This window comes from Peromyscus maniculatus, chromosome 1 (assembly GCF_049852395.1).
Source record: "Peromyscus maniculatus bairdii isolate BWxNUB_F1_BW_parent chromosome 1, HU_Pman_BW_mat_3.1, whole genome shotgun sequence".
NCBI lineage: Eukaryota > Metazoa > Chordata > Mammalia > Rodentia > Cricetidae > Peromyscus > Peromyscus maniculatus.
The window spans coordinates 28,362,444-28,387,645 of NC_134852.1; the positions used below are offsets into that span (position 1 = coordinate 28,362,444).

The 25,202-nt window shown below is 41.1% G+C and overlaps 1 protein-coding gene across 2 annotated transcripts in view; it reads left to right on the forward strand.

Moving 5' to 3' along the window:
- Positions 1-25,202, forward strand: part of LOC102913786 (pregnancy-specific glycoprotein 22-like) — a 48,860-nt gene that overhangs the window by 9,902 nt on the left and 13,756 nt on the right. Inside the window, exon 1 of one of the 2 annotated variants that reach the window (XM_076568666.1) lies at positions 24,020-24,318. The exons of the other annotated variant lie outside the window; for it this stretch is intronic. Coding sequence (XP_076424781.1) covers positions 24,255-24,318 — 64 coding nt within the window. The 5' untranslated portion in view covers positions 24,020-24,254. Of the gene's footprint in view, positions 1-24,019; positions 24,319-25,202 lie in introns of those variants that run through there. 2 annotated transcript variants of the gene reach the window in all.

Consider the following 25,202-nt stretch of genomic DNA (forward strand, 5'->3'; position numbering starts at 1 on the left):
TTCTTTTTTCCATTGTATAATTTTGACTTCTTTGTTTAAAATCAGGTGTCCACAAGTATGTGGATTTATGTCTGTGTTTATGTCTTCATTTCTATTCCATTCGTTGATCAACAGGTTTTTATGGTAACAATATGCTGATTTTATTACTATAGCTCTGGAGTTGAACTTGAAATCAGGAATGGTAATACCCCCAGCAGTTTTTATTATTCAGGATTCTTTTAGTTATCTTGGCTTTTTTGTTTTCCCATAATAAGTTGACAATTGTCCTTTCAAAGTGTGTAAAGAATTGTGTTGGAATCTTCATGGAGACTGCATTAAAATCTGTAGATTTCTCTTAATAGGATGGACATTTTTTACTATGTTAATCCTAGGAATCCAAGAACATGGAATATCTTTCCATATTATGATATCTTCTTTAATTTCTTTCTTCAAAGACTTGAATATTTTATCATCCAGATCTTGAACATTCTTGGTTAGAGTTACCCCAAAATATTTGAGCCTATTGTGAAAGGTGTTCTTTTTCTGATGTCTTTCTTGGTTTGTTTTTTATTGTATATAGGAGGGTTACTGATTTTCATGAGTTAATTTTATTATCTAGATACTTTGCTGAAAGTGTTTATCAGCTGTAAAGTTTCTATGTTGGAATTTTTAAGGTCACTTATATATACTATCATAACATCTGCAAACAAGAATACTTTGGGTTTGTATTCCCTTGATTTCCGTAAGTTGTCTTATTACTGTAGCTATATCTTTAAACACTACAATGAATAGATATGGAGAGACTGATCAACCTTGTCCTGTTCCTGATATTAGTAGAATTGCTTTGATATTCTTTCCATTTAATTTGATGTTGGGTATAAGCTTTCTGTAAATTGCCTTCATTATGTTTAGGCATTTCTCTTGTTTTCCCTTATCTTTCCAGGACTTTTATAATGAAGTAGTGTTGGATTTTTGTCAAAGGCAGGTTTTTTGGGGGGTTTTGTTTGTTTGTTGTTTGTTTTTTGCACCTAATGGTGTGTGTTTTCTTCTTCCACTTTGTTTATATGGTGTGTTTTATTTATTGATTTTCTCATACTGAAGCATTCCCACATCTCTTGCCTGAAGCTTACTTGATCATGATATATGATCTTTTGATGTGTTCTTGAATTTGTTTTGCTAGTTTTTTATTGGGTATTTTTCATCTATGTTCATAAGAGAAATTGGGCTGTAATTCTCTTTCTTGGTAGGATCTTTATATGGTTTGAATGTCAGGGTAGCTGTAGCCTCAGAAACTGAATTGGGCAATGTTCCTTATGTTTTGATTTTGTGGAATAATTTGAGGATTATTGGCCTTAACTCATTTTTGAATGTCTAGCAGAAGTTTAAGCTAAAACCATCTGGCTCTGGGCAGTTTTTGATAGAAAAAAATTTAGCTAGTTTTTCTATTTCCCTAAGGGTTATAAGTCTGTTTAAATTCCTTACCTTGTCTTCATTTAAGTTTTTTTAAGTGGTACATATCTCAAAAATACTCTTTTTGATTTTCTTATTAAGTGGAGTACAGTTTATTTTAAAATTATGACCATTGATTCTCTGGAATTTCTCAGTGTCTTTTGTTATATCACCTTTTTAGTTTCTGATTTTGTTAATTTGGATATTTCTTCTCTGTCTTTTAGTTAGTGTGGATAATGGTTTGTCTATTTTTTTTTACTTTTCCAAGGAACCAGATATTTGTTTCATTAATTCTTTGTATTGTTCTATTTGTTTCTATTTTATTCTTTTGAGCCCTTAGTTTGACTATTTCTTATGGGACACAATGCAAGCAGTGATAAGAGAAGAGCTTATAGCACTAAGTTCCTACATTTAAAAAAACTGGATAGATATCATACTAGATACTTAATAATACACCTGAAAACTCTAAAACAAAAAGAAGTAATCACACCCAAGAGTAAATAACTGCATGAAGTTGTAGATAGGAGCACATGTCATGGTCACAGACAGCAGTCATGGGCACTTCATTGGAGAACAGGGAGCTTTATTGACACAGCATACAGTCATGGATGTGGGGACCCTATCTTAATTGAGTTTTTGCCTTAAGCAGGCTAGTCTGCAGAATTGTATGTGGGGGATTGTCCTGATTGTCTTAATGGTTTTAGGAGGGCTGGGGCCTTTCTGGGTGGTGCCATCTCTATGCAGGTGACCCTGGGATGTCTGAGAAAGATAGCCAATCTTAAGCACCCAGAGAGAGGGACAAGAATGAGCCAGCAATCAGCTTTCTTGCATGGTTCCTGCCTTCAAGTTCCTGACATAGGACAGAGATTTTGGAGGAAACTTTTCAACAAACATGCTTGAGTCTAGAGGAAGGGAGGCCACATCCCATCTCCAGAGACAGATTTTAATTCAAATGGGACAGCATAAAACAATGTTTTAATGATGCTCTTACCTAAAACATACCTAAATTCCTGTGGAACTGAATATAGTAAACTGTGAACAAAGAAGGCCTAGAGGTAAGAAATTTTTTGAGCCTGGCCTATAGAGGGGGGATGCTGCAAGAGAGAGCTGAGAGGCACACCAGCCAACAAGGAATGTGTACATACTATAGATGACCTACTCCTTAGCTTTCCCCCACTCCTGCTAGATCTGGCTCCTGGCTTCCACTTTTCAATAAACTTAAAGACCCGTCAACAAGAACTGAAAAGACAGGACATTTACATGGTGTTGGGAGAGGAGACCAGGCAAAACAAATAGAGCTTGAAGTAGAGAAAAGAGAAATAGTGAATGGGGGATTTCTTTTCATTTCCCAAATTACTTACTGTATATGTAAAGATCTCGCATAATATTAGGATCTAGAATACCATTAGTTAGCCATTTGGATTGATTATTTAAGAGGTATTGAAGCCAAATTTGATTTAAAAGGTAAATAATTTTAGGATACATCAGATCCAGGGCCAGTTGTAGAGTACAGAGGTTTTCAAAAGGAGGAACGAGAGGATATAGAAGACACCGTGGATGAGAGAAGGGAAGAAAAAAATGTCACTGAAGCCTGTATTTGCAGGCATTCTCGGGACTCAGGAAGGATCAAATGAGGACAAGCCATTCTGTGGATCATCAACACTCTCAACAAGGGTCATGGAGGAGAGGCTCAGTGCCTAGTACCAGGGCTTTCATAGCCATAGAGGCCAGAAGGTGGGGACAAAATATAAGTTCTGGGAGAATATGGTCTCAGCCACAGGAAAAGGTTAGAGAACAGAGTCACAAAAGCCATGAAAGCCTAAAGGAGCTGTGGGATTGCAGGCAGCTCTGAAGTGAAGTCAGAAGAAGAGGGCAGGAAGGGACAAAATATCCTAGTTGGGCCTAAGGAAGGGGGACTTGAGTCAGGTGAAGAGGGTCAGATATAGCCTTGAAGATGGAATGGAAGAGAGCAATGAAAGAGATATCTTGATAGAGGGAACCATTCTGGGGTTCAGTTCCCAGAGCCAATTTTAAGAGACTTTACAATCTCAACTTTCTCTAGCTCTGGGGATTCCACAGAGTCCTCTGATCTCACAGGACTCTTGTGCTCATATCGCACAGAATCACACACAAACAAAATTAAAATAAATCTTATAAAAAGAAAATGGTAAAGATATGATTCAGGGACTGTAGAGGAAAATGTTGTGGAAGGCATGTTCTCATACTCCAAATGTGTAGTCAGAAGTTTTCCTGTGTTCCAGCCAGCCAGTGATCAAGACAATCTCTCCCACTCATGTCCCCCAAGTAAACACACAGTGGCTTATATTAATTATAACTGCTTGGCCATTAGCTCAGGCTTATTACTGACTAGCTCTTACACTTAAACTAACACATAATACTTATTTGTGTTTAGTCATGTGACTTGATATCTTTTCTCAGGTCTGCCTTTTCATCTTGATTCCTCTGTGTCTGGCTGGTGACTCCTGACTCTGCTCTTCCTCTTCCCAGAATTCTCCCTGTCTGCTTAGCCCTGCCTATACTTCCTACCTGACTACTGGCCAATCAGCATTTTATTAAACCAGTGTACAAGGGCATTATTCCACAGTACAAATGCTTTTGAGTGGGAACAGAGATCTTAAGGCAGTCAGAGGTGATCCACTTAGAAACCTTAGAAGAGAAGTCTATACAGGGCCAATGACATGTTCAGGAGCACTGAAAGGAGGTGATATTCATCAAGAAAATTGCAGGCAAATGGTTGAAACTAGGAAATATTATCCTGAGTGAGGTAACCCAGACTCAGAAGGATAAACATGGTATGTACTCATGCATAAGTGGATACTAGATGTAAAGCAAAGGATAAAGAGACCCACAGCTCCAGATAAACTAGATATTAAGGAGGACCCAAAGAAGGATATATGGATCACCCTGGGAAGGGGAAATAGATAATATCTCCATGAGTAAACTGGGGATGAGGGGTGAGCAATGGAAGATAGAAGATGTGAGATGAGAACATAAGGGAGTGGGATGGTGGAGCTGGAACAGGGACAGAGTGGGAGAGCAAGGAAAGAGATACCATGATAGAGGGAGACATCAAGGGAACAGGGAGAAACAGGGTACTAGGGAAGTTCCCAGAAATCCACAGGGATTACTCCACTTTAGACTACTAACAATAGTGTAGAAGGTGCCTGAACTGGCTTTCTCCCGTAATCAGATTAGTGAATACCCTAACTGTCATCATAGAGCCTCCATCCAGTAACTGATGGAAACAAATACAGAGATCCATAGCTAAGCACCAGGCTGAGCTCCAGGAGTTCAGTCAAAGTGAGAGAAGAGGGATTCTATGAGCAAGGGGCATCAAGATCATGATGGGGAAACGTACAGAATCAACCGAACCAAGCTAGTGGGAACTCATGAAATGTGAACCAATAGCTGTGGAGTCTCCATGGGACTGGACTCAGCACTCTGCATAGGTGAGACAGTTGTTATCTTGACCTGCTTAAGGTGCCCCTGGCAGTGGGATTAGGATCTGTTCCTGCTGCATGAGTGGGCTTTTGGAGTCCAGTGCCTGTGGTGGAACACTTTATACAGCCTTGGGTCAGGAAGAGGTGCTTGGACTTGCCTCAACTGATTGTTCCAGGCTCTGCTGACTCCCCATGGGACATCTTGCCTTGGAGGAGGTAGGAATGGAGAGTGGGTTAGAGGCAATTCTGGGGGAGACAGGAGGAGGGAGAAAAGGGGTACCTGTGGTTGTATGTAAAATGAACAGAAAATGTCTTGATAATAAAAAAAAAGGAAGAAGATCATTTTACATAGCTTCTGTTTATCAAGTTCTGTAGACACACCCATGAAAACACATGGAAGCAGAGTGATGAACACAACTGCTTAGGACACAGGAACCAACTTTTCACAAAATGCACAGGTCCTAAGATTCCCCTCTGTCTCTTCTAGATTCATTTTTAATTTAATTTTTAAAGATTGTTTAAAATTTATGTGTGTTTTTGGTGTTTTGCCTACACATGTGTCTATGTACTAAAGGTATGCAATACCTTCAGTGCCCAGAAAAGTGGTCAGATTTCCTAGGACTGTAGATACATACAGTAGTGAGCTACCCTGTGTGTGCTTTGGAATTGAAATCAAGACCTCTGAAAGAGCAGTCAGTGCACTTAACTACTAAGCCTTCTTCCTAGTGCCTAGCCTCACTTTTAATGCTAATATTCCCACACTGCTCAATTCACTATTGAATCATCATTGCAAAATATAGCTAAAGGGGAAAATGACCTATTTGTTCTTAATGAGATTGTTCAAGACTTTTACTGATGCTGTTTGACAGCCATGAATTCACATTTTGTAATAGCCAGTACTTGGGCCTGCATACAGTGGCAGAAAGAAAATATACACCAAAGGGTTTCTGTTGTTTCAGAACTCCATCCAGATGAATACAAGATTTCTTAACCATCATTTCTGAAATGCTGAAGTTGAAAGCAAAGAAACACATGTGTATCATCATGTAACAGTCTCTGGCTCTTTGTGATTTATGGGTGCTAGGTGGGATGTTTCTACTTTGCAAAACCAGAAGTATCAGGTCTGGAGTCTGACTGCTCCCCATCAGTATTTTGTGCCCACATTGAGTTTGAGCATTTAGTGTAGGACACACCCAGTATAGACAAACTACAATATCGGGATCTTTTCTCTGAATTCACATTGCTGTGAAAAGGATGTGTGGTGGCCAAAGTACCAGAATAAGTCCAAATGATGTGGACCTTACCATAAATGTAGCCCTGACAAAGTTCTTTGGAACTCAGGCAGATTCTGGCTGAGCAAAATATGACATATTATTGGGGAAACCACCAGGAATTCCAAGCTCCAAATCATTGTCACAGACTCCTGATTTCAGGTGACTCTGGGGAAATGTGGACAGGGTTGGAATTTAACCTGTTAACACTAACAAAAAAGAATAATTTATTAGCTGTCTGAATCATCTAGTTCATGGTACTAGCCAGTGCACTACCATGAAAACACAGTTTGGCTTGGTCTCCTGGGCAACACCTCCTAAGTCTCAGCATGGAGAACATAGATTCACAAGTCCCCAGCCCTTATCCAACTCTTCTGATGGGCTTAAGCGGCTTCAAAGGACAGTCAGAGTGCCCAAGGGGAGAAACAGAGAACATAGGTCTTCCTGACACCCCAGCATCCTCAGGGACTAAGTCTAGAGAATTTTCTTCTTTAGTCAAATAGTAACAGACACCACTGATGTAGACAGCACCCTGTCCTAGTGTCAGATGCCTGTTCATATTTAAGACTACAATATGGACGTGGCAATATTGTTAACCATGAGTCCTATATCTGGGAAACAGATACAGACCATGTCAGGCTCACACAGGCAGATGTGAAAAACAAGATATGTATCTGCCACCATGTATCCAGTGTCTCCACCCTGAATGTCTTCTCTGATGTCTGTAGAGCACGAAGGAGCTGTATTTTAGAGATGTTAATCTTACTCATTGATAGCTTGAGGGAACATCTGGTAAAAACATGCATTTAGATTTAAATCTAGAACTAAAACACCTGCCTCTGGAATATTTCTGCAGAGTTCCAGCACTCCACAGCCCACGTACTAAACAGGAAATCATATGTTTCTGGTGTGACATTGTCACTCTTCCTGGAAGGTGAAGGACAGAACTTTGTTTGGTTCCTTCCAATAAATCCTGCATCTAACACAGTAATCTCTCTGCTCAAAGTATCAATGAATTCACACAAGTTTGGCGTCTGCCTCTAATCATAGCTCATTGTGCTCTTTGGAGGAAGAATACTTCCACGGATTGGCCATAGATCTTAGGCATCTGTAAGAATGGCCTCATATGTTGACATTTAGTGTCTCATATCTCTAGCCCAGATCTGCCAAACATACCTGTCCCTTCTAGAAAATTCTTGATATCTACCTTCTACCAGTTGGATCTGCCTCTGAAAGCATCTACCAGCAAGGGCTAGATGATAGCTGAGTAGTTAATAGCACTGGATGCTCTTGTAGAGGACTCAACTTCAGTTTCCAGTACACACATAGCAGTTCATAACCATCATTTAACTCCAGTTCTAGGTAATCCAATGTCCTCTTCTTGCCTCTTGACACCAACCATGATTGTGTTTCACAAATGTGTGTACAGTCAAAATAACAATACATATACAAAAAATTAAAAGAAAGAGAATATCCACTTTTGTTTCACGAAATACCTGTACATGATCCTTACTTCATTGCTATGTAGTGACACCATAACCATGGCAACTCATAAGAAAATATTTAAACTAGGGGTTTTTATTACAGTTTCAAAGATGCAGTCCATTATCAGCATGGTGGGGAGCACAGTGCATGCAGATAGATGTTGTTCTGGTACTGAGAGTGCTACATCTTTCAGGCAACAGGAAGTCAACTGACTCAATGGGTGATAATTTGAGCATAAGAAACCTCAAATCCTATATCCATAGTTACACACTTTCTCAAACATAACTACACCTACTCCATCAAGGCCACACCTCATAATAGTGCCACTCCCTATAAGATTATGGGGGCACATTACATTCAAACTACAACATTCCACTCTTGGGCGCCAATAAGCGTGTTAAAATATTATAATGCAAAATGCATTTAGTTCAACTTCAAAAGTCCCCGTAGTCTATAACTATCTCAACAATATTTGAAAGTCCAAAGTCTTTTCTGAGATTCGTGCAATCTTTTAACTGTAATCACCTGTAAAAATAAAAATAAAAATAAATCACAAATTTGCAACATATAGTGGCACAGGATAAACCATTCCAAAATGCAGGAAATGGAGCACAGTGAGGAAATACTATACCAAATCAAGATAGAAAACCAGCTGAGCAAACTGAAAACTGTGCACCTCGATATCTGATATTGAAACACTCTTCAGATCTCCAACTCCTGTCAGCTTTATTGACTGAAACACACTTTTTTCTCTTGGGCTGGTTCTACTTCCTGTTAGCAGCCCTCCTCAACAGGTATCCCACAACTGTGAAATCAATAACATCTTGGTGTCCCCAAGACAATTCAGGCTTCAAATTGACAGCTTCACACAATGATTTCTCTTGGTCTCAATTCAGGGACACTCCTGACACATGCTTGGCCTCAGTATCTTTCCTTAGCATGGAGGTAAATTCCATAACCTGTTTCTACTATTCTTAACACTAAAGCCAGAACCAGGTGGTCAAAGCTGCTAATTTCTACTACTTGCTGGGGCTGGAACATGGGCCCCTCATTCAATTTCATCTTTACCAACTTTCTGGTATTCACTGTCAAAGCTTAGCTGTCCTGTAACTTGTTTGTAGACTAGCCCGACCTCAGATTTAGAGATCTGTCAGCCTCTGCCTTTTCAGGGATGAGTCAGGATTAAAGGTGTGTCACACCACACCCAACTCTAAGATTTTCTTTAGTTTCTTTCACCAAGGTGAAAATTTCGCTGGGTGCAATTTTTCCCTGAGGTGAACACTCCCTTTATTCCATTTCTTGATCTGTTTATGTCATTGAACACATGACTTAATTCCATTCGACTTTTTGGTGTTCCTTTTCAATTTAAGTTTTGCATTTTATAGTTTACCCTGCTCAGCTTTTCCCTATTCATTATAAATTTTTATTAGAATTACCATTAATATCCACTCAACAGTGTCTATACTAGGCTGCTTTGAGATTTCTTCTGCCAATGGAAATAGTCTAAAACTCTTCACTAGCCTCAGGCAGACTCTTTGGACAAAGGTTAAAAGCAGCCACTATCTTCACCAAAATATCACAAGAACAATCTCTAGGCAAGATACGAAAATTCTTCTCCTCTGAAATCTCTTGAATGAACCCCCAACAATTCAAATAATTCTTAGTACCTTTGTCTCCCTTGCTCCTACTAGTATGGCCAATTAGGCAGTGCTTAAAGCATTCCTCTGCTTTCACAACCCAAAGTACCAAGTACCAAAGTCCAAATTCCTGCAAACAAACACATGGTCAGGCCTATTACAGCAATACCCCAGTCCCTTCTACCAACTTCTGTTTTAGGGATTTTTTATTGCTGTGAAGTGATACCATGACTATGGCAATTATTATATGAAAACACTTAACTGAGGGGGCTTGCTTACAGTTTTAGATATACAGTTCATTATCATGGCAAGGAGCATGATGTATGCAGGCAGACATGGTTCTGGAGCAAAGAGTGTTACATCCTGTAGGCAACAGAAAGTTGACTGACCCACTGGGTGATATCTTGAGCATAAGAAATGCTCAAGCTCTCAAAGCTCACCCTCACAGTGACATATTTCCTCCAACAAAACTACACTCCAACAAGGCCACAATTTCTAATAGTGCCACTCCCTATGAAATCATGGGGACATTCAAACTAGCTCGTCCTGTTTCAAGCCTGTCTATTCCCCATCTTCCAAGTGTTCATGCTTTCTACTGTGCTAAGATTACCTGTGATGGCTGCTCAAGGAATTAATCAGGCTCAGGTTGGAAGGACCACTGCAAGACTGAAGCTGTTCCAATTTTATTAAAAGCAATCAGACTTATTATACCATTATCAGAAACAAAAAATAGTGGTGATTGCCAGGATCAATAAAATTGTATTGCAAGGAAAGAATTGATTTTGCACATTATTCTGGGTAAGCAATATTGATGTCTAAGACCAATTGTGGTGTTAAACTATATGCTTCATTGACGGGGTACTCTTGAAAAGTGAGGTATAAGAGATATTAGATAAAAGGATAGAGGGGTTGGACAGTGGTGGCACACGCCTTTATTCCTAGCACTCGGGAGGCAGAGGCAGGGAGTTGTCTGTGAGTTTGAGGCCAGCCTGGTCTACAGAGTGAGATCCAAAATAGGCACCAAAACTACACATAGAAACCCTGCCTCAGAAAGAAAAGAATAGAGGGGAGAGAAACATAGAAACATGTGATACTCTGTATCACCATCCACATGCCCCTTCTGTCTCTCCTAAGGGGCTTTTTATAGGAATTCCAAGGGGTGGAGCAAAAACCTCCGCATAGCACAGTCAAGTACAGACCCTTCCAATCATCTGGTAACCACAAATGTTGTCAAGCAATCCTCTAATGCAGCCCTGCTGGGTATAGCAAGCTCAGATCTCACTAGGAAACCTTTGTGGGCCTCCACAAATCCTCCTTCTTGATGTAATAAAGGGCTCCCCAGGCCCCTCAGATAGACTGTATCTGTCTTAGGTCATTCTTCTAGATTCATTTTACATACATACATTCAGAAAGCTATCAAGAAGAAAGTTACCTATCTTTGGCTACCAGCCTTTGGCAAAAGGGGAAACAGAGCTTAACTCAGTTCTGACCTAAGTTCCTACTAAGAGCTTTCAAATATCCACAGCAATCTCCATAGCTGCCACATTTTCCTGCTGTGCAATGTTCTGTATGTCCTGTGAGAGCCCGTTCTTGGGTTCCTCATGGCTTTACCCAGCAGGTCCGCATAGAGGATGATTAGGACCACGGGCCTGAGTGTGGGTGTCTGAGATGGTCTGCACTTGGCTGTGCTGGGGGATGGTCTGTATGTCAAGTTGCTCTGACTGGTCAGTAAATAAAACACTGATTGGCCGGTGGCTAGGCAGGAAGTATAGGCAGGACTAACAGAGAGGAGAAATAAAAGAACAGGAAGGCAGGAGTCACTGCCAGCCTCCACCAGGACAAACAGCATGAAAAGATGCTGGTAAGCCACGAGCTGCATGGCAAGATATAGGTTTATGGAAATTGATTAATTTAAGATATAAGAACAGTTAGTAAGAAGCCTGCCACGGCCATACAGTTTAAGTCTCTGTGTTAACTTGGTTGGGTCTGAGCGGCTGTGGGACTGGCAGGTGACAAAGATTTGTCCTGACTGTGGGCAAGGCAGGAAAACTCTAGCTACTCTAGTAAAGGAGTAGAGAATATTAAAGATAGAATATCTCTTTTGGAATGTGTGTAAAGTAATTACAGCAGCCTTAGCTGCACCAAGCCTTTTTCTAAATCAAAACTCTCTCCTAAGAGATGTTCAATAAAATTTTTAAGAGACTATTTTGATTCCCAGGATAAAATAGTCATTTCAAAACACTTCAAAGTAACTACTCAAACAAAAACCATGCTAATTATAAAGACACTTTTAGCTGTCTAAGTACCTCATATGTACACATGTTCCTATCACAGGAGAATTTCTGAACAAACTAATTCATTTGTGGGAGGTCTACCCCTTTGTAGGACACCTATCCCTTTTTGAGCAGAAACAGAAGGAAGAAGATATAAAACCTTCCCTAATTATGACATGTTCACTTATGTTTTCCAGGGACCATTGAATCATAAAATTATATTTTGAGCTATCATAAAAAGTGTTCAAATATATCTAAAGGTAAGATGTAGTAGGAGATTTCTCCAGTCCCACCCAGGCCTGCAGCCACCCAGATCCAAGTAGACACACAGAGACTTAAATTACTTATAAACTGTATGGCCTTGGCAGGCTTCTTGCTATCTACTTCCTATATCTTAAATTAACCCATTTCTAATAATCTATAAGTTGCCACTTGGCTTGTGGCTTGCTGGTACTTTACATCTCGCTTCTCTTGGTGGCAGTGGCTGGCCGCGTCTCCTGACTCAGCATTCCACTACCAGCATTCTCCTCTCTGCTTATCTTGCCTATACTACACTTTCTGCCCAGCTACTGGCCATTCAGTGTTTTATTTATCAATCAATCAGAGCAACACATTCACAGCGTACAGACATTTCCAGCAGTAAAAGAGTAATAGAACAATTCTGGTATGAACATCAATATATATTTTAAAAAACTTACATTCAAAATTTACACTTTTTACACTCAATATTTACACTTTTTATACTCAATATTTAAACTTTTCACATGTTTAATTCAAAAGGAAACTCTATATAACTGTTTTTCCATGTTTACATTTAATTACAGTTTTACTCACTTCTTATTTTTCTCTTTTCATTCTTCTTTATTAAGAAATTTTCTATTCACTCTACATACCACCCAGAGACTCCCCCCTCCTACCTCCTCCCACCCTCCAGCCCTCCTTCCCAAGCTACCCCATATCCCCACATCCCTTAAATCAAGATCTCCCATGGGGAGTTAACAAAAACCAGCACACTGAGGCTAGGCAGGTCCAAGCCTCTTCCCACTGCACCAAGACTGTACAAGGCACCACACCAGAGGCACCAGCCTCCCAAAAGCCTGCCCATGCACCAGGAATAGATCATGATCCCCCTGCCTGGGTGCCTCCCAAACAGTTTGAACCAAACAACTGTCTTCAGTATGCAGAGGGCCTAGTCCAGTCCCATGAGGGCTCCACGGCCACTAGTCTGCAGTTCATGGGATTCCACTAGTGAGGCCGGACATCTCTGCATGTCTACCCATAATGATCTTGACATCCCCTGCCTGCAGAATCCCTTCTCAATGTCATTGATTGGATTTCAAGAGCTCAGCCTGGAGCCTGACCACGGATCTCTGCAATGCCTCCATCAGTTACTGGACAAAGGCTTTATAATGACAGTTAGGGTATTCACTAGACTGGTCAACAGAGTAGACCAATTCTGGCACCCTCTAGACCACTGCCAGCACTCCAAGGTGGGGTTATCCTTGTGGATTCCTAAGAGTGTCCCCATCTCCCTGCCTCTTCCTTTTCCCATGATGTTCTCATCTATCATGGTATCTCCCTCCCTGCTCTCCCACTCTGTCCCTGTTCTAGCTTGAACCTCCCATTTCCCTAAGTTTTCATGCCCCACTCCTTGCCCTCTGCCACCCCTCACTCCCAGTCCACTCATGTAGATCTTCTCCACTTTGTCTTCAATGGTCCATCCATGTGTCTCTCCTAGAGTCTTTCCCTGCTAGCTAGCCTCTCTGGAGTTGTGGATTGCAGTCTGGCCATCCTTTCCCTCACATCTAGTATCATCTTATGAATGAGTACATACTATGCTTGTCCTTCTGAGCCTTGATTACCTCACTCAGGATGATATTTTTATAGTTCCATACATTTGCCTGCAGATTTCACTCCATTGTGTATATGTGCCACATTTTCTTTATCCATTCTTCAATTGAGAGGCATCTAGGTTGTTTCCATGCTATTATGAATAATGCTGATGTGAACATAGCTGAGCATGTGTCCTTGTGGTAAGATTGAGCATTCCTTGGGTATATGCCCAAGAGTGGTATAGCTGTGTCTTGAGGAAGACTTATTCTCAATTTTCTCAGAAACCACCATACTTATTTCTAGAGTGGCTGTACAAGTTTGCATTCCCATCAACATTGTAACCCACAAGCCCCACCTTCCTCAAATCCCACCGACCCTCTAAGACTGCAAGTGTTCCCTGAGACAGAGCCTGCCAGTACCCAATTGGACTAAGAGATGATTCTTTGTCTATGTGGTGCCCAAGGGCACAACCCTGTCCCCCACACCACCACCCATTACAATCCTAGTCTCAAGCCAATAGGCAGGCTTTCTGCAAACAGGTCAGACTACCACCACCCCTCATCACACCCTATAACCCACAAGCCCTACCTCTTCCGAATCCCACCTATCCTCCATGACTGTAAGAGTTCCCTGAGACAGAGCCTGCCAGCACCAGATTGGACTAAGAGCTGCTACCTAAGACAAAGAGTCCATCAACACCGATTAGACCAAGAGCTCCCACTGGACCAAGAGTATTGATCAGACATAGAGAGGCTCCCTCAGACACAGACATGGTTTGCACCAAATGGAGAAACAGATGGGTAGAGGACAGTGCAAAAATACAGTCAACAACATAAAAACCAATATGGTTCCATCAGAACCAATATCAGCAAGACCTGAACATCCCAAAACAGAAGAAACAGAAAAAAAATGGACCTTAAAAAATGACCTTAAGAAGATGATAGAGATCTTTAAAGAGGAAATGAAAAATTCACTTAAAGAATTCGAGGAAGGCAGCTGTTCCCTGAGACAGAGCCTGTGAGCACCTGACTAGAATAAGAAGTGAGTCTTTATCCTCATACCTGAACACCCAGCCCCTAGACTTTGAGCCCAGGGACACAACCCTGCACCCCTATACCACCACCCATTGCAGTTCCAGTTTCAGGCCAGTTGGCAGGCAGAAGTCCTGCACACAGGACAGACTACCACCATCTCCCATCAGACCCTGTAACCCAAGCCCTGCCCCCCCCCAAAATCCCATCCACTCTCTGAGACTGCAACTATTCCCTGAGACAGAGCCTGTTAGCACCCAAATGGTCTAAGTGGCCAGTCAGCAGGCATATCTCCTGCAGACAGGTCAGATTACCACCATCTACCACATGCTAAGACTGCAGCTACTCTCTGAGACAGGGCCCACAAGTGCCAGTTGGACTAAGAGCTACTCCCTACGAAAAAAAGTCCATCAGCATCGACTACACCAAGAGCTCCCACTAGACCAAGAGTATCAATCAGACCAAGAGAGACTCTCTCAGACACAGACACCACTTTCACCAAGTGGAGAAAGAGATGAGTAGACACCAGTGCAAAAATACAGTCAACAACATAAAAAACAATATGGTTCTATCAGAACCTATATCAGCAAGACCTTAACATCTCAAAACAGAAGATATCTACCATAAAAATGACTTTAAGAAGATACTAGATATCTTAAAAGAGGAAATGAAAAATTCCCTTAAAGAAATTGAGGAAAAGTCAAACAAAAAAATGGGAAGAAATCAGTAAATCCCTTGAAAGCCAAGAGAAAGGAATTAAACAAGTGAGGGAAACAGTTCAAGATTTCAAAACTGAAATGGAGTCAATAAAGAAGACACAAACTGAGGTAATGCTGGAAGTAGAAAACCTGAAAAAATGAACAGGAACTACAGATGCAAGTATAACCAACAGAATGCAAGAAATGGAAAATCAGATTTCAGGCATTGAAGATATGGTAGATGAAATAGATTCATCAGTCAAAGAAAACACTAAATCTAACAAAGTCATGACCCAAAATGTCCAGGAAATTTTGGACACCATGAAAAGACCAAACCTAAGAATAATAGGATAGAAGAATACCAACTCAATGGCACAAAAAAAATATTCAACAAACTCATAGAAGAAAACTTTCCTAGCCTAAAGAAGGAAATGCCTATATAAATACAGGAGGGTTACAGAACACCAAATAGGCTAGATCCAAAAAAAGTCCTCTCATCACATAATAATCAAAACACTAAACATACAGAATAAAGAAAAAATATTAAGACCTGCAAAGGAAAAAAGGCCAAGTAACATATAAAGGTAGACCCACAAGAATAACACCTGACTTCTCAATGGAGACTCTAAAAGCCAGAAGGCCCTGGACAGACATCATACAGATACTAAGAGACCATGGATGCCAACCAAGACTATCATACCCAGAAAAAATCTCAATCAACATAGATGGAGTAAACAAAATATTGCATGATAAAACCAGATTTAAACAACATCTCTTGCCGGGCGTTGGTGGCGCACGCCTTTAATCCCAGCACTCGGGAGGCAGAGGCAGGCGGATCTCTGTGAGTTCGAGGCCAGCCTGGGCTACCAAGTGAGCTCCAGGAAAGGCGCAAAGCTACACAGAGAAACCCTGTCTCGAAAAACCAAAAAAAAAAAAAAAAAAAAAAAAAAAAAAAAAAAACAAAAAAACAACATCTCTCCACAAATCCATCCCTACAGAAAGCACTTGAAGGAAAAATCCAACCTAAAGAAGTTAGATACACCCATGAAAACACAGGCAATAGATAGTCCCTTACCAACAAATACCAAAGAAGGGAAACATACAATACTATCACCAAAAGAAAACAGGAATTAACAATAACTGGTCATTAATATCCATCAATATCAATGGTCTCAGTTCACCTATAAAAAGACACAGCCTAACAGAATGGATATGAAAACAAGATCCATCCATTTGCTGCATACAAGAAACACAACTCAACTTCAAAGACAGCACCACCTCAGAACAACGGGCTGAGAAAAGACTTTCCAATCAAATGGATTTAAGAAGCAAGCTGGTGTAGCTATCCTAATAGCTAATGAAATAGACTTTAAACTAAAATCAATTGAAAGAAATCGGGAAGGACACTACATATTTATCACAGGGAAAATCCGACAAGATGAAGTCTCAATTCTGAATATTTATGCTCCAAATACAAGGGCACCAACATTCATAAAAGAAACATTACTAAAGCTTAAATCGCACATCAAATCCCATACACTAGTAGTGGGGGACTTGAACTCCCCACTCTCACCAATGGACAGGTCTGCCAGAAAGAAACTTAACAGAGAAATAAGGGAACTAACACACATTATGACTCAAATAGACTTAATAGATATCTACAGAATATTCCACACTAACACAAAAGAATATACCATCTTTTCATCACCCCATGGAACCTTCTCCAAAGCAAATCTCAACAGATACAAAAAAATTGAAATGACCTCCTGTACCTTATCAGACCACCATGGCTTAAAGTTAGATTTCAACAACAAAAATTACAGAAAGTCTACAATCTTATGGAAACTGAATAATGCTTAACTGAATCACCAATGAGTCAAGGAATAAATAAAGAAAGAAATTAAAGATTTCCTAGAATTCAGTGAAAATGAATGTACAACATACCCAAAGTTATGGGACACCATGAAAGCAGTGCTAAGAGGAAAATTCATAGCTCTAAATGCCCACATAAAGAAGGTAGAGAAATCTCACAGTAGTGATTTAACAGCACAAATGAAAGCTCTAGAACAAAAAGAAGCAAACTCATCAAGGAGAAACAGATGCCAGGAAATAATCAAATTGAGGGCTGAAATCAATAAAATAGAAACAAAGAGAAGAATACAAAGAATCAATGAAACAAAGAGTTGGTTTTTTGAGAAAATCAACAAGTTAGATAAGCCCTTACCCAAATTAATCAAAAAGCAGAGAGAGAGAGCATCCAAATTTATCAGAAGTGAAAAGGGGACATAACAGACAATGAGGAAATCCAGAGAATCATCAGGTCATATGTCAAAAACCTGTACTCCACAAAATTGGAAAATTTTAAAGAAATGGACAATTTCCTGGATAGGTTCCCCATACCAAAGTTAAATCAAGACCAGATAAACTATTTAAGTAGACCAATAACTCCTAAGGAAATAGAAACGTCATTAAAAGTCTCCCAACCAAAAAAAAGCCCAGGACTAGATGGTTTCAGTGCAGAGTTCTATAAGATTTTCAAAGAAGAGCTAATTCCAAAACTCTTCAAATTGTTCCCCACCATAGAAACAGAAGGAACATTACCAAATTCTTTTTATGAGGCTACAGTTACCCTGATACCCAAACCACACAAAGATGCAACAAAGAATGAGAATTACAGACTAATCTCTCTCATGAACACTGATGCAAAAATACACAAAAAAATACTGGCTAATTGAATCCAGGAACACATCAAAAAATTATCCAACATGACCAAGTAGGCTTCATCCCAGGGATGCAAGGATGGTTCAATATATGAAAATCTGTCAGTGTAATACACCATATAAACAAACTGAAAGAAAAAAAACCACATAATCATCTCATTGCATGCTGAAAAAGCCTTTGACAAAATCCAACACCCCTCTAGAGAGATCAGGAATACGAGGAACATACCTAAACATAATAAAGGCAATTTACAGCAAGCCAACAGCCAATATCAAATCAAATGGAGAGAAACACAAAATGATTTCACCAAAATCAGGAACAAGACAAGGCTGTTCACTCTCCCCATACTTATTCAATATAGTACTTGAAGTTCTGGTTAGAGCAATAAGAAAATATAGAGAGATCAAGGGGATACAAATTGGAAAGGAAGAAGTTAAACTTTCATTATTTGTAGATGATATGATAGTATACATAAGTGACTCCAAAAATTCTACAAGGGAACTCCTGCAGCTGATAAACTCCTTCAGTAAAGTGGCAGGATACAAGATTAACTAAAAAAAATCAGTAGCCCTCCTATATACAAGTGAAAAGGGGGCTGAGAAAGAAATCAGAGAAACATCACCCTTTACAATAGCCGCAAACAATATAAAATACCTTGGGGTAACTCTAACTAAGCAAGTGAAAGACCTGTATAATAAGAACTTTAAGATTCTGAAGAAAGAAATTGAAGAAGATATCAGAAAATGGAAAGATCTCCCATACTCATGGATAGGTAGAATCAACATAGTAAAAATGGCAATCTTTTTTTTAAATTTATTTTACAACACCATTCAGTTCAACATAATAGCCACAGATTCCCCTGTTCTCCCCCTCTCGCCCCCTCCCCCTCCCCCTAGCCCACCCCCCCCATTCCCACCTCCTCCAGATCAAGGTCTCCCCCGAGGACCGGGGTCAACCTGGTAGACTCAGTCCAGGCAGGTCCAGTCCCCCCCTCCCAGACCGAGCCAAGCGTCCCTGCATAAGTCCCAAGATTCAAACAGCCAACTCATGCAACGAGCCCAGGACCTGGCACCAACGCACAGCTGCCTCCCAAACAGATCAAGCCAAATGACTGTCTCACCCATTCAGGGGGCCTGATCCAGTTGGGGGCCCCTCAGCCTTTGGTTCATAGATCCTGTGCTTCCATTCATTTGGTTATTTGTCCCTGTGTTTTATCCAACCTTGGCTTCAACAATTCTCGCTCATATAAACCCTCTTCTTTCTCACTAATTAGAGTCCCAGTGCTCCACCAGGGGCCCAGCCGTGGGTGTCTGCAACCAGATTCCTCAGTCCTTGGATGGGGTTTATGGCACAACTATCAGAGTGTCTGGCCATCCCATCACCAGAGTAGGTCAGTTCCTGCCATCTCTCGACCACTGCCAGCAGTCTTTTGCGGATCTCCGTGGGCCTCCCTAGCTGTCTGCTTCCTCCTGTTCTCATGTGGTCTTCATTTACCATGGTCTCCTATTCCTTGTTCTCCCTCTCTTTTCTTGATCCAGCTAGGATCTCCCACTCTCTTTCCCTCGACCGTCGCTCTTCATTGTTCCCACTCATGACCAGGCTGTTCATGTAGATCTCATCCATTTCTCCATGTCTTTTTTGGGTTCTCATTTTCCAGGTAGCCTCACTGGTGATGTGAGTAGCAGTCCAGTCATCCTTGTTCCACATCTAGCATCTTCCTTTGAGTGAGTACATACCATATTTGTCTTTCTGAGTCTGGGTTACCTCACTCAGGATGATTTTTTCTAGATCCATCCATTTGCCTGCAAACCGTATGATGTCATTGTTTTTCTCTGCTGAGTAGTATTCCATTGTGTATATGTGCCACAATTTATTTATCCATTCTTCAGTTGAAGGGCATCTAGGTTGTTTCCAGGTTTTGGCTATTACAAACAATGCTGATATGAACATAGCTGAGCAAGTGCTCTTGTGGTATGATTGAGCATTTCTTGGGTATATGCCCAAGAGTGGTATAGCTGGATCTTGGGGGAGATTGATTCCCAATTTTCTAAGAAAGCGCCATATTGATTTCCAAAGTGGTTGTACAAGCTTGCATTCCCACCAGCAGTGGAGGAGAGTTCCCCGAGTTCCACATCATCTCCAGCATAAAGTGTCTTCAGTGTTTTTGATCTTAGCCACTCTGACAGGCGTAAGGTGGTATCTCAGAGTTGTTTTGATTTGCATTTCCCTGATGATTAGGGATGTTGAACAATTCCTTAAATGTCTTTCAGCCATTTGGGTTTCCTCTGTTGAGAATTCTCTGTTTAGTTCTAAAGCCCATTTCTCAATTGGACTGTTGGTCGTTTTGATGTCTAAATTCTTGTTTTCCTTATATATTCTGGATATCAGTCCTCTGTCACATGTGGGGAAAAATGGCAATCTTATCAAAAGCAATATACAGATTCAATGCAATTCCCATCAAAATCCCAACACAATTCTTCACAGACTTGGAAAGAACAATATTTAACTTTATACGGAAAAACAAAAAATCTAGGATAGCTAGAAGAATCTTGTATAATAAAGCAACCTCTGGAGACATCATGATCCCTGAACTCAAGCTCTACTATAGATCTACAGTAATAAAAACAGCTTGGTACTGACATAAAAACCAACATGTGGACCAATGGAATCGAATTGAAGACCCTGACATTAATCTGCACACCTATGAACATGTGATTTTTGACAAAGAAGCCAAAACTGTACCATGGAAAAAAGAAAGCATCTTCAACAAATGGTGCTGGTATAACTGAATGTCAACATGCCAAGATTGCAAATAGATCCATATCTTTCACCATGCACAAAACTCAAGTCCAAGTGGAATAAAGTCCTCAATATAAACCCAGTTACACTGAGTTTGATAGAAGAGAAAGTGGGAAGTAGTCTGGAACAAATTTGCACTAAAGACCAATCCCTAAACATAACACCAGTAGCACAGACACTGAGAGCAACAATTAATAAGTGGGACCTCCTGAAACTGAGAAGCTTTTGTAGAGCAAAGAACATGGTCAATAAGACCAAACGACAACCTACAGAATGGGAAAAGATCTTCACCAACCCCACATCTGACAGAGGGCTGATCTACAAAATATATAAACAACTCAAAAACTTAGACATCAAAATACTGAACAATCCAATTAAAAAATGGGCTACAGAGCTTAACAATTCTCAACAGAAGAATCTCAAATGGCTGAAAGGCATTTAAAGAATTGCTCAACATCCTTAGTCATCAGAGAAATGCAAATCAAAACAACTCTTAGATACCATCTTACACCTGTCAGATGGCTAAGATCATAAACACTGAAGACAGCTTATGTTGGAGGGGATATGGAGCAAGGGGAACACTTCTCCACTGTTGGTGAGAATGAAAACTTGTATAGCCACTCTAGAAATCAGTATGACGGTTTCTCAGAAAATTGGGAATAAGTCTTCCTCAAGACCCAGTTATACCACTCTTGGGCATATACCCAAGGAATGCTCAACCTTACCACAAGGACACATACTCAACTATGTTCATAGCAGCATTATTTGTAATAGCAAGAACCTTGAAACAACCTAGATGTCCTTCAACTGAAGAATGGATAAGGAAAATGTGGCACATATACACAATGGAGTACTTCTCAGCAGTAAAAAACAATGATATCATGAAATTTGCAGGCAAATGGATGTAACTAGAAAATATCATCCTGAGTGAGGTAACCCAGACTCAGAAGGACAAATATAGTGTGTACTCACTCATAAGTGGATACTAAATGTGAGGGAAGGGATGGCCAGACTATCACCCACAACTGCAGAGAGGCAGGGTGCTGGGGAGGCTCTCAGGAATCCACAAGGTTGACCCCACCTTGGTCTGCTGGCAGTGGTCCAGAGGGTGCCTATATCTCTCATGTCTAGAACTCAGTCATTGGCCTCAGTAGGTCAATAGCTAAGAAAATTACAGGTCTTGGTAAATATCAGCACTGAGCTTTTGTGTGAAGTCTTGGTTTCATGGATAGACACAGAAGTTAATCCCCAGTCTGTGTCTACTGGCACAAACTCCTGTGATTTCAGGATATTTCAGCTCCAACTCTTTCCTTGAATCTCTGATTTCTCTTTTGTATGATAGACTGCACTGAGAATAATTTCTCCCACTTAGCAGTAATTTCCAAGATGGACAGACTGTTTTTAAAGTCAAGTAGATTTTTCTTTCTGCCAATAACTTATGCCTTCCTGTTCCCTCCATTTGCTTTCATGATTTCCATGGCCCAAAGGAACACCCAGAGCTTTGAACCATGTTTGCATTCTTTTATCCCACATCCTCCCAGCTGCTGTCTTTTTTTCAGTTGATGAATGACTTCTGCTCTGATTCATGTGAAGTCTTTAGAGTCAGGTGATGAATGTGCCTGGGAGCCTCTCCTGAATCAAGATGAAGCTAATGGTTCGATGATGCTATTTTACTTATTCTCCACAATGTCAGTGGTAGACATCAGAATGTCCCTTGGCTGAAGATTTGGGGAATCAGAAAATGAACCCAGGATAGGTGTCATGAGCTCTTTCCTGGCTCTGATGGCCCAGCTCTGAGGGAGAGTGGACATCAGCACATATGATGACCACAGCAAACAGAGAAAGACACTTAATTGATGAATGGGGAACTTCTTTGGGAATCTCCCTGTGGAGGAGGAAGACTTAATGGTCTGAAATAGTGTCTCAGTTAGCATTAACTGTCACCTTGACATAGCCCAAAGTCACCTGTGAAAAATGTGTCTCAACAGAGTAACTATCTTTATCAGGATGGGCTGTGGTCATGTCTTGAGCCATTGTCTTAACTGACATAGGAGGACTCAGGACACTGTGGGAGTATCATCCTTAGGCAGTTGGTCCTTGCTTGTATAAGAAAGCTAGTTTAGCATGAGCCACAATATGAACCATTGCTACACTATGACCCAGGCATGGAAGGCAAACACATCCTTTGTTCTCCTGTGTCCAGGGTGGTTTTTTTTTTTTTTTTGGTTTTTTTTTTTCGAGACAGGGTATCTCTGTGTAGCTTTGTGCCTTTCCTGGAACTCACTTGGTAGCCCAGGTTGGCCTTGAACTCACAGAGATCCGCGTGCCTCTGCCTCCCGAGTGCTGAGATTAAAGGCATGCACCACCACCGCCCGGCCAGCGTGTTTTTATTATAGCAAGGGAAAGAATCCTAGAACAGTTCATAGGGAAGAGAGTATGACACATGCATTTGAACCAATGTTCTCTATACTCAAATACAGAGATCCCTTTGGGAAAAGAGAAGGGAAAAATTTAGACAGCAGAGATGAACTAGAAACTGCATGTTGATCCCATACATGTACTGAAGGTATCAGGCAGTTCACATTTGGGTTGTTGACCATCCTTGCTGTAGCCCTAGACATGAGACTGCAGTCCTCTTAATGATCTCTGGGGAGTGATATCAAGACATATGGTCAACATTCAGAAAATGGCTTCCCTGAGCCATGAACCCACATTCCAGACTAGTTTTCATCCCTGTCTCCACTATTTCAGAGTTCCTGTCCTGAACCCTGCTTTGACCTACTGGATGCTTTCTATGCTTGAGAACACCTTTCTACATGGGGAACCTGAAAGCACCCTTCCTCCTAGCATATCCCATAGAAGTCAGGATTATTGCAGGAGGATTACATAGACAAAGGGAAAAGGTGACCCAGCAAGATCAGAGAGGACATGGGCTCACACAGTTCAGCTGACTCAACATACTGGAGGGTTGCCTTGAAATCTTTCATAGGAAGAGGGAGCTCACAGTTCTTTTAAGGTCATACATCTCACCTCTTCCCCAACACTGAGTACATGAAACTGCACACACAACTGATTCAGGTTTCTCCTGCATCAGAATTTTGACTGGTTACACCAATGATAAAGGACTGATCTACTTCCCTGGTCATCACTCAGAAGGTCCTTGCAGTCCTCAGAGGCATCCCTGTACCCTTACTGCTGGGAGTAAATCCCACCTTTTCACAGCACTGAGAATCACTGGGTGATTACATGGATCTCTGTGTCACATGGACACATAGGTAGAAATGAGCCACCTTCCTTGCAGCTGACAGACCCAAGGCCATCACAGCAGATGTCCCTTATTCTCTGAGGGTGTGAGGATGTTTATCAGCCTTGTAGCTTGATGTGTTACTTGGAGGTGAAATATAAGGAGAGAAAAAGTGAGAGGGATTTGAGACAGCACTGAGAGTGGAAGGGACAGAGCAGTGCCTTGGACACAGACCCCACCACCCACAGTCCATTTAATTCTGTGATGTGCCTGGGAAGACACACACCTTAGAGGAAAAAAGGACAGCCAAACTTGGAGCCTGAAGTAAAGGTGAAGCTCATCTCCAAGGGAGGAAAGCACAGTTAGAAGAGAGATGGAGGTGTCATCTCTGATTCCATGCAAGGGCTGCACCCCCTGGCAGGGGCTTCTTCTCACAGGTAAGTGTGTCTATTCTCTGAGTGTGGAGGGAAGGGACCTCAGAAGCAGGATGGAGTGTTCTAAAGAGGAAAGGAGCCCAAGAGGATACTTGGGGTTTCTGTTTGCAGTCACAAGGCAGAAGGCACAGGGAGGGTCAGAGGCACAGCAGCCTGAAGCTCTCAGCAGACAGGAGGTGATGAGGGAAAGTGAAAAGCCCCAAACACTAAATATTTGAAGTCAGTCATATTGGCTGCTGTGTTCTGAAGACTGATATTCCCTGACAGGTTCACTCTCCAGACAAAAATCAAAAAGGGGTGGACCAGTGAGATTGCTCAGTGTCCAGGTATACAACCTGAATTCATTCCTCAGTCCCCACACAAATAAAACAGACTCCTGAAAGATCAACCCAGCCCTCCATAGAGGACCTGACATACAGACCTGCAGATGTACACATTGGGACACATGCTTCCCATGAGCACCATTTCATAGACGGACACATGCACACACTGAGACAGGTCCTTCACAAATACATACATCAAACACATAAGTAAATGTAAAAAAAATTAAATCACACTTGACTATAATTATTGTCATTATTGCCAAACCTAGAGACTATGTAGAAAAATCCATGGACACAGTCCTCCTTCCTTCTTTCTTCCATTTTCTTTTCTTTCTCCACTGGTGTCTGTGTCTTTTACAGGAATTGAACCTTCCAAAGACTCCAGGTTATCACAAACAACTGATTATAGTGGAACAGAGATCAGATTGTCTAGAGCATGAAGTCTCAAGGTGGCTAGAACTAGGAAGGGAACTGAGAAAAATGTCAGAAAGTGAGGGCTCTCTAGAGGTGGAGGTCAGAGAGCATTGCTCCTTGCACCAAATGCTGTTTATGTGAAGAGGGATG